The sequence below is a fragment of the Rhopalosiphum maidis genome, chromosome 1 (genome assembly GCF_003676215.2).
Source record: "Rhopalosiphum maidis isolate BTI-1 chromosome 1, ASM367621v3, whole genome shotgun sequence".
NCBI lineage: Eukaryota > Metazoa > Arthropoda > Insecta > Hemiptera > Aphididae > Rhopalosiphum > Rhopalosiphum maidis.
Genome location: NC_040877.1, coordinates 2,368,181 through 2,379,074, shown reverse-complemented (window position 1 = coordinate 2,379,074; position 10,894 = coordinate 2,368,181). Strand labels below are relative to the sequence as shown.

Genomic DNA, 10,894 nt, shown 5'->3' with positions numbered 1-10,894 from the left:
ACTTTATGTATCAAAATACTCTAAACAGTATTCTGCTTCAGAAATCAGAAAATGTAATTAGAAATGTATGATGTTCAAAAAAGTAAAAATTATAATGATACAGAATATAAATATTTTCAAAAATATATAACTTAGAACTTATACTTTATATGTATAAGGTCTATGATATATATATATATATACATATATCGACATTTCGAGGTATTAATTTTTTTCTTTGTTTGAAATGATTGTAATAATTGTACGATTGTTCTAACTAAAAAATAAAACAAATCCAGATTACCGAAAGTCTACTGTATGTTAAATTATAATAGGCTTACCATCTAGTATGTGCTTGTACTCTGTTCAAAAATGTACGTAACCTTGAAAATGGTTTAAGAATAGGGACTAATAAATAATAATATAATTAATGAGGTTATTAAATATTTTATACAATTAATTTTGTGCAGTGATATCTGTTATTGCTCTATATAAATATTAAAATACGCATATTGTAATAAATTTAAGCGTTTTAAACTTTTTTTTCAATTAAATATCAAATTGTAAAATCTTTGCAAGTAAAACAATACTTACTATAAAATTATCAGTATACAACGTATACCACGATTAATTTAATCGTGGCATCTACCTACAATTACATTTTAAATATTCAATTTATATCTGAATATTATGGTGATAAGAAATTAATACGTTTATATTTAGTAAGAATAAGAAAACAATCATTTTATATTTTATTATAATTGTTACTTTTATTCATGAATTACCATATGAATTTGTTTTCACTATTTGAATTAATTTTAAACATATACTGCATCGTTATTATATGTACTAAGACATGATTTGATTTAAAATTACTAGTATTCAAACACCTCTAATTACAATACATAATATATACAAAATAAAAATCATTATAATAAATAATTTACTATCTAGTTAAAATTCAATTTTTTTGTGTAATATAATACATTATAATATAATTACAAATTTAACATAAGTTAATTATTAATAATAATACAAATCAATGAACACAATTATTTGAGTTACAAATTAAAGAAATATTTATTCCATCTTAAGACTAGGGAAAATACTTTAACAAATAATCGGTCATTGTCGATATACAGTCTGTACATAGACATTTATCATGATCTCAGCTTTGCTTAGGTAAATTGTCCATGCCTATTTGATGTCTGGACGTTGGTATGTTTGGTGTTTCTTGCATTGTTTGATATATTGGATTTGATGTTTGGTTATGATTTCTATTATGTTGATTCCATGAGTCATGCCCAATACCTCCTCCTCTAACAATAACTTGTGATTGAGCTGCAAGATTAGGTGAATAGCGTTGGTGTTGCTGAGGATGTCTGGAAGAAGGTATTGCATAATTTTGATGATACCTGTGTTGTTGCTGTAGAATCTGATTATCCATAGATGGTAAATAGTTGGATCTCGGAGGTAATGATGTTTCAACATGATTTGGAGGGGTTGGTGCAACTTGATTTGTCCGATTTTGAGGAACCAATGGAATAGCTAGTCTAGCATTTACAGCCAATAAATGGTCTCTACGTCTAGTAAATGTAGCCAATTCTTTTTCTAAGTCAATATTTTCATTTTTCAACTGATACAAACATGATAATAATGATGCTACATCAAAATGTTGTGCTTGTTCCATTAATAATGATCCACCTTGTTCCCATTGCCGTTCAAGTAGATCTTCTAAACTTTGGGAACTATTTCCAATCCCATTAGTAAACCATTCAGGGCCAGAAGCATTTGATTGAGGAACATCAGGAGGCTTCTGAACATGGCGATATAATTGGGGGCCCATTAGCAATGGTGGTCGATGTGTTGGTATATTATTTTCATTGAACTGCTTATGTGTCTTGATTTCTTCATTTAATGTATCTGTCATTTGTTGAGCCATGGTGGAATTTGGATTTAAAGCATTTCCCAACATATGCGGAGCATCAATACTAGATTCAAAGTACTTTTGATCGTTTGAATCTTTATTTTTGGTAGTGATAGAGTTGGATACATTCATCATGTTTGGATCTTTAATCCATGTATTTGTCATGTTAACTGGGGGAATATTTGGATCCATACAAGATAAATTTGGTTCTTCAATAATTTTTAAACCATCAGACTGTAATTCATCATTGACCATACAAACATCCATCGAATTATCAACATTTTCGCATTTTATTTCTTTCTCAGGTTGTGTATCAATAGGATACTGTTTAATACTACCGACTGACACACTTTCCATTTTACCTTTAGGATGACGAGTAGAAGTTTGAGAATGATTTGGAGTAGTATTTTGTGGTTTTTCTTTAGATTCTTCATAAGCATTAAATGATGGAAGCCTTTTTTTTGATTTAGCTTGACCATCATTGTCAATGTTTTCATGAGTAAATTCATCTAATGATATTTCAGATGCATTTTGAGGACGATATGGAGCAATGTGCTTTATTTTTATATTGCTACTCTTTTTAAGTTTTGAATAATGGTGCTTGCAATATCCAACATATTGTACATTACGCCCATGGTTTCCTGCTTCTTCGCACAACAATCCAACATTTTGCGCACAAGTAACATGGAATCCTAATTTACAACCTCCTTTTTTACAAGTCATGCAAGCACCATAAATTGAAACTTTAGGTTCTCTATTCTTTTCTTCACAAATATAGCAAACTTTTTTAAATCTATCAGGTGGTATTTCATTTAATTTAATTGGTTCCATTGTATGAACATCAATAAAAGTCACTTCAGGAATAAACAAAGCACATACAACATGAGCCCAATTCCCATTTTCTGTTGGTTTAAGAGCGCCATCTTTAGATGGGCACAGTTCACATATTACTTTGGCACTTGGATTTTTTTTAAGAGCTACACATTTATTGCAGTACCACGATCCTTTCGGTACTACTCGAATCCCATAGCAAGCTTTATGTACAGCAACATTACAATTTCGACCATCACAGTATACTAAAGGGTTATCATCAAATGCTTTATCTTCACTACATACACTACAGTTTCCCAACATTTCTTTCATTGCTTTAGCTAGAAAAAAAATTAGTTAACTTAATTTAAGTTATTTGTATTGGGTGCATTCAAAGTAGTTCTTATTAATTAAGTTAATTTATATTAAATAACATTTAAGTAACATGAGATCTACTGACTGTACTACACTATATTGTGAAAAATATTAATACATATATCTGTTAACTAATAATCAATACATATTCTATCAACATACTATATAGACTAGACATAATAATACAGTAGTAATCAAAAATAAACATTACTTACGATTCATATGAGTAATTACTGATTATACGCGAGTTGTTCATAATAACAAAGATTTAATGTTTACGGGTTATAAACAATATGAAAACGTTTAATATCACTATATAGTTGAGGAAATGAAAGAGAATAAATTATTAAATTCAAATATTCGAAAAAATGAAGACGATGAAAGAATGATCAATGAACGGAACATGAACCAAAAAATGCGTGCAACATAAAGGGAAATATAAAATAGTAAATGTTAGTAAAACTGGTTATTATCAGGTCGACAGGCCACCCCTACACTTGGGCACGCTCTGACTAGTCAGCCTGCTGATTGACTTCAATCACGGTTGTGGCTGTGTACTATGGTATCAACCATAAATTTATATTCAGTGTTGTTAGCCGTTTCTTCCATGTACAATCGTTGGCCATCCCGTCGTAATCGGCTGTCGTGAAGTTGCAAAAAATAATTGAACGGGGATAAAGGAAAAAACGAACTATCATCCGTCTTGTTTTAATTTTAATTTATCATTATTATTTTTTCCTCATCTCATGACTAAAATTCGATCTGTAAATCGGCTAATATCCTTTTGTATTTACATACAAGTTCAAACTCTGCGGAATACACACGATCGGTCGCATTAATTTATCAGGAATACGTGCGGTGTATTATACGAAATAAATTGTTAATGACCAGAATACATCGTGAGAAGACGACGGTAGAGACGGAACCCGTGAAATGTCACGTCATGAAGGTAAGCAATCAACGTTACTGATTTTTGCTTTTCTTAAAATATTCAACATTTTTGGCTGTTTTACTCATTAAAACAAACATGAATTTAATCATTGTAATTTTAGAAATTACTCTGTGGTGCTAGTTAATCCTAGTCAGTTTTGTATTTAATACTGGTATTGACTTGTCAATGATAGTGAACTAATCATTAAGTTATATTATAACATTTAATTATTCCGTCATTAGCTTGTGTTCATAATGTGTGTGTGTTAAAGTACGCTATACATTAATATTTTATAATATTAAATATAGTGTTAATAGGTATTTCAAAATTATCAATTATTTGTAATATTGTTAGTCATACCTGGGTAGTTATTTTATAATTGTACATTAGGAATACTTATAAAATGTGTTTTTACAAATAATATTTAGAAATCATGTATGGATATTGTAGTTAAATACCTAATTATTATCAAAAATATTGGTATTATAAAATTAATCTATTTCCAAAACAGAATAATGTTGTCATACTACTAACTCCTCTATCTTATTGTTAGTTTTATATTTAATACATTTTTCATTAAATAACAAAAGTATTTTATAATTATTTTACATTTTTATTAATATATTTTCTGAATAACCATCTTAATTCTGATTTATATCAACATTTTTTAATGTGATGTTGAACATTAAAATGTTCAGGAACTCTTTTCTGAATCAGTAGTATTCATGGAAATATAATACATGCCAGGTCCCGATTGCAACTTATGATTCTTTTTATAGGCAATAGTACTGACATTGATGTTCAATGACTGACACCAATGATTGTTGACTGATGATGGAATGTATAGCGTTAGCTTGACATTAATAATATCAGTAAATAACTTAAATTGTTATTTTGATCATAAATTACTAAGTATAAGCATAGAAAGTGACAAAAAATCTAGATTGTATTTTATTACATAGCCAAAGTTGATGAACTGATCATAGTCAATGTTAATATAACCAATTCTAATTAAATTTATCAATATACTTATTCCAAGTAAAATATCTTTCTTTTTAATAATATAATTTAAATTCTTTAGTATTATGTTTAAAATTTAAATTATCATTTGTTTAAAATTATGTGGTGTTATTATAGGTGTTAGCTGTGATGCGTGTATGAGAGGAAACTTTAAAGGACGTCGTTTCAAATGTTTAAAATGCTATGATTATGATCTTTGTGCTAATTGTTATGAAGCAGGCGCAACTACACCACGTCATTCAGTTGATCATCCAATGCAGTGTATTTTAACACGTGCTGACTTCGAGCTATACTATGGTGGAGAATCATTGGTATCTGATCAGCCTCAAGCATTCACATGTCCATTTTGTGGACGTATGGGTCTTACAGAAGTAGTGTTAACAGAACATGTTACAGCTGAACACCCAGATTTTACTACTGAAGTTGTTAGTATATTTCTTAAAATAGATTTTTGAGCTGGTTTGCGGGTCCATAAATGACACACTGCACCTTAAAAATTATATCCAGGCTCATTTTTAGTGATTTTTTTTTTTAGGTTTAGTTAATAAATTAATTTTTCATAAAATTTAAATATATTACACATTATTATTTTATTATAAATAAGCATAAATATCTTATATTTTAACATTGACAACATTTTTTTTTAGAGTTCTTGGATATAAAAAATATATAAATTTTTTCCTTCTATAATAACATAGTAGTGTTTAATGATTTGGAAATATGTTTATAAAGACCTGTAAATGTATTATATTCCACACTAAATTATAAGGAGAATAATGGGCATTAATATTTTAAAAGTATACAATTAAAATTTGTATGTTTTTTACGTTAGTAAAAAAAAAAAGTTAAATAAATGTATACTTTATGAATATTATCAAATAATTAAGAGCATTGATTTTTATTAAATAGAAATTCTAACATTACAACATTATAATACATTATACTGTTTATCATAAATTTTGATTTTAGTGATTTTACTATTGTGGTATATTACATTAATTATTAATAATTAGTGCTATAATATTAATTTATATATTATATATAATTAGGTATGTCCAGTTTGTGCAGCACACCCAGGAGGTGATCCAAATTTATTAACAGATGATTTTTCTGTTCATTTACAAATGCAACATCGTGCCAGTCCAAGTGTTCCCAGAGATTTGATTTCATTTTTAATATCCTTTTTATATAATTTATAACAAAACTCTTTTAAATTTATTATCTTATAATAAAAGTTAAAAAAAAAAAATTAAAGTTATGATAAATTCTTTCAAAGATAATCATAATGTTTAATAAGGTTAATTATTTTTATTAGTTTATTATTTGGATAAAGAATTTTTATTACATAATATTAAAATTAATAAGTTACTTAGAGGCAATAAAAAGGTGTTATGAAAATTAATGTAGAATAGAATGAAGAAAAGGTTAATAAACAGAGTAGAGAATGGCAAAAAAATAGTTGGTATGAGTAAAGTAAAGGCGTGGAAATATGGATGTGTAGGACAAAGTTAGGTTAGTTGGTGCTGACCAAGGAAGTGCAAATTAAAAGAACAAAAATACATTTTTGATAAATTTAATTATTTAATTATTTTTTACGATTTTTCCTTAATAAAAGCTATCACGATGAACCTGTTGCAAGACATTCAGTTCGGCGTATACCACAGTCTGCAAGAGGTATGGGAAGTACAAGGGTTCGAAGAGCTATCAATTTCAGGTACCGGGCAGCAAAGTACGGACAATTTAATTATATTTATTCAAACAGTAGTCTTTTATGGCTTGAAATTCGATAAATAAAATATCTTTTTTATTAGATTGGCTATGCATTGGTTTTTAATTGCTATAGATATTTTTTTATTATTATTTGCTATTTTTGAATTACATATATTAAATTGTTGATGTGTAAGAATATTTTTATTTTTAATTGTATAATTATTAATATTATTTAAATGCATTCTAGTGGTGGAACGAGAGATGGTTCAGATCCAATTGCTGAGCTATTATCGCAGTTAAGTGGAGTTCGTAGAGCACAATCTAATAGTGTGCCTGGATCGTCAGCAAGTAGCTCACAAGGCACTCACAATGTTTCTTCACAGCTGCAACAGTTGCAGATGCAGCTGCAGCTTGAAAGACAACAAGTCAGGGTATTGTATATTAGTAATAATATCTATAGTTATTGTAAAAATAGTTTCATTTAAACATAAGTACAAATAACAGTTGTTTATAAAATATTTTATGATTTTAGGCTGCTAGACAACAATTAGAACGTTTACCTCGACGCCAAGGACATGGTTCATCTGCAGCAGCTGCATCATTGGCTAACAATAATATAGTTGGATCTGGAGCACCAACACAAGCTGCTGGTACATCATCTAACTTACTTAGTATACAAGTAGTAGATTCAAACTCTAACCAAAATCAGTCTGCACGTAATAGTTCGTCACAATATCTAATCAAGTATGTATTTATATTTTTTAACTTTTATTATTTATTGAAATAACCACACACAAAATATTTCTCTTTTCGTGGTAATTAAATGTTTGTTTATTGAAATTGAATTTTAAATAAAATATTCTTTAATATTTTAATGTGATATAAATTTATTACAAGGACTTTTGATACCCACATGACATTTGACATCCATTAGTTTTATTGATATCAGACCCAGTTCCATACCCAATATTTTTAGAGCATAGACAATCAACACTGTAGCGAGTTTATTATTATTGATTTAATAGTTATAAATAATGCCCAGGATTTTATACCCTAAAATACATAATAATATTATATAAAAATTAAAAAAAAAATTATTTAAAACATTAAAAATACAGTACAATTTATAGGCAAATATAAATATTATGAAAATTTTCTCTAATCATTTAATGTGTTATATTAGACAACTAAAGTATGCATAATGTTTTCAAATAAAAAAGATTGGTGATAGTCAGATAAAATAGTTTTAAATGCAGCAAAACTTCTTTTGACTTCCCTAGATGTGATAGGTGCATATTTAAAATAAGTGATATCATCTTCCTTATATATCTCTTGGAAAACCATTTTTTGACACTTTTTGTCCTTACAATATTTTTGATATAATTTTCATTGTTTTATATTCACTATTTTTTTGTAAAACAGCTGAAAATTTTATTTTTCTCTTTTTATAATTGTGTAGCATCAATAGCCAATAAGAACCAATAGGGTTTATTTTGAAGATTCTAACAGTGTTATTTAATCTGGTAGTAATACAAAGTTTGATTTGATTTACATCTAATTTAACTCCAATTCTGAATCCACCATTAAATCGACTACTTTTTTAATAGAGATTACATCATGTTTGTTCATTTTTTGCAATCATTTTGAAATGTTCAAAATAATAAAATGCTGCCATTAACCATTTTCTTTATCTGGTTATTATAGGTTGTTGGGGTAATGGAATGTTTGGTGTTATTTCTTAAAAACATTTGAACTCTGGAAAGAGATTTCTGAAATATTTTTGCAATTTGAATGAGTTAATCAATTTCCTATCACTACGGAGTATGGCATGGGCTAAGCAAGTAACGTGTTCCATTTTGGAATAAAATACTTTACCTGCTTTGACTATATAGGATGCAACATCAGTTAATAAAAGTAGTACTTGATCGTATTAATACCATTAGGCCAAATAATTTGTAGTGATCTGTCCAAGTTTTTAAATGACTTACCTTTTCTTTGACTGGTTATTATAAGGAAATGTTTCTTGGGGCTACAAGTTCCCACAATTACATTTACTACATAGCTACTTTCAGTATCCGTGGTTTCATTTAATGTAACTCAATTTTTCTTATTTTCAATGTAAGATCTAATTTCATCAATAATTTCCTGGTAGCATTAAAAAACCTAACTTTTTCTTAAAGTTAATTCATTAGGAGTTAATTGGGTTACTAGAGTAGAACATAGTATCTGAAATCTTTAATATCGATAATTTAAAAATCCAATGTCTTAATCTTAAAAAATTGACTTAAGTAGAAAAAAAATTGAAGCACCCAAAAAGGTAATTTAATTTTTAAATTGATTCTGCTTATTTTAAATGTATAGATATGATGGCATTATATAAAAATTTGTTAGATAACACAATTGGTACCTATTATTGATTATAATATTATTGTATATCTTTTCACTCTTGTTCAAATGCTAGTTATTTGGTTATTGCTCAGAAACTTGTGTACAAGTGAGAACCCTAGTTTTACTCTGCTTAACTGCGGGCCAAATAGTATATGTCTTAATAGAAATATCTTATCTATATATTTATTATCAATGAGGATTTAAACATAATCTCATTTGCCATGAACCTATTAACGGTTTGTGGGGGTAGAAAATGCGAGTTTTATATGTTTGTGTCTATGTTGACTTGGGCCGTAGCTAGAACTAGTAGCATCACTGGCAGAATACCAAATCTATGCCCCTCTCATCTATTTTTTTTCTAATACCATGAAAATATAAAATGCTCATTATTAAAAAAAAAAGCCTAGCTACAGCCTTAATGTAGATTACGAGCCATAAACACTTGCTTAAGTGAAATTAATAATAATTAATCACCAAATATTTGTAATTTAAAAAAAAAAATAGGATCTTATACTTACAAATACTATTTTCATAGAATATAATTAATTTTGTTCACATTTTATGTAATTTTTTAATTTAAATACTTTTTAGAAATATTCAAACATAATTGTTTTCTTGTTTTTTATTATAGATATATTGATGCTCCATTAAATGAATCTGAACAACAGAAATTGGAAATAGATCGTGCTGACCGTAGCTTCTTTATGCAAGAATTATTATTATCTATGTTGACTCCAAATGGAGCTATGCCAGCAACAATAACTGCCAAAAAAGACCAATCGCCATTAACCACAGTAGCTCAACCTCAGGTGTCACAAGCATTAGCTAAGACGATTGTACCAGATACCAAACAACGACAATCTAACAGCAGACCATCACCACCACCTCCACAGCAATCAGCTAACCATGTAATTGGTGTTCCTCATAGATATTCTTCCCCTCCCAGCCGCAATAGGCAAGCTGTGATGCAATCACAAATTCCACAACCAGCAGCCAATGTTAGAAAACAACCTAAAGTCTCTGATCCATCACCATCACATTGAACTAATGTTGGTATAATCCGGTTGCTGCTTAATAAATTCAACATGAAATGTCTAGTCGTGTACTGGTGTGTAACACTTGAAATTAAAGTAAAATATTTAGGATGATTTTTTTCTCTAGATTTCAGTTTAGTTATATATAAATATAAAAACAAATATTAATGATAACTAATTCAAAACTGTATATTATATATATTTTTGTGTATTTAAAAAAAAAAACAAAAAAAAAGAATATACTGGTCTTTAAATTATTTAACATTGATTTATCGCTTAAGTTATTAAACTAATCGCTTGAATTCATATGTCTGGAGTTTCAAACGTGATAATTCTCTATTGTGATATTGGAATTAATAATTATATTTTGTTAAGAACAAAATTGAAAATAAAGTTGATAAACTTAGTAAATATATTGTAAATATGTCTAGCAATTGTTAATTTTCTTTTGAAATTAAAAATTATATAAATATGTATTCAGTAATGTTTGTTCATTGTTTTTTAATAAAATTTACTTCAACTTTAATTTGTTACCGAGTATTTAATCACTCTTTATAATATTTTTTTAACAATGGACTTACTTTAAATACATTTTTTACTGTTTGTTTATATAGGAAATAGAAATATTAAATTACCTGATACATAATTAAAAACTAACTTTTTCAAATAGAAACATACTGAGTAGGCATATAAATATAATATATAACATATACAATCATA

The 10,894-nt window shown here is 27.7% G+C and overlaps 2 protein-coding genes across 3 annotated transcripts; one reads left to right on the top strand and one right to left on the bottom strand.

Moving 5' to 3' along the window:
• Positions 1-973: 973 nt before the first annotated feature.
• On the bottom strand, positions 974-3,553 carry LOC113559124 (protein AF-10-like). The gene is made up of 2 exons (XM_026964735.1): positions 3,307-3,553; positions 974-3,057 (listed from the first exon to the last, which is right to left on the bottom strand). The coding sequence occupies exons 1-2, from the start codon at positions 3,311-3,313 to the stop codon at positions 1,148-1,150; spliced, it is 1,917 nt and encodes a 638-aa protein (XP_026820536.1). The 5' UTR covers positions 3,314-3,553; the 3' UTR covers positions 974-1,147.
• Positions 3,554-3,732: 179 nt separating this feature from the next.
• LOC113559130 (E3 ubiquitin-protein ligase KCMF1-like) lies at positions 3,733-10,568 on the top strand. Of its 2 annotated transcripts, none has more exons than XM_026964754.1 (7): positions 3,733-4,040; positions 5,160-5,467; positions 6,092-6,217; positions 6,665-6,756; positions 7,000-7,183; positions 7,285-7,496; positions 9,772-10,568. In XM_026964754.1, exons 1-7 carry the CDS (start codon positions 4,025-4,027, stop codon positions 10,181-10,183), a joined length of 1,350 nt encoding a protein of 449 aa, XP_026820555.1. In that variant the 5' UTR covers positions 3,733-4,024; the 3' UTR covers positions 10,184-10,568. The 2 variants fall into 2 exon arrangements, with proteins under 2 accessions (XP_026820555.1, XP_026820550.1); XM_026964749.1 differs by having other exon boundaries at positions 3,736-4,040; positions 6,665-6,771; positions 9,772-10,556.
• The last annotated feature ends 326 nt before the right edge of the window (positions 10,569-10,894 follow it).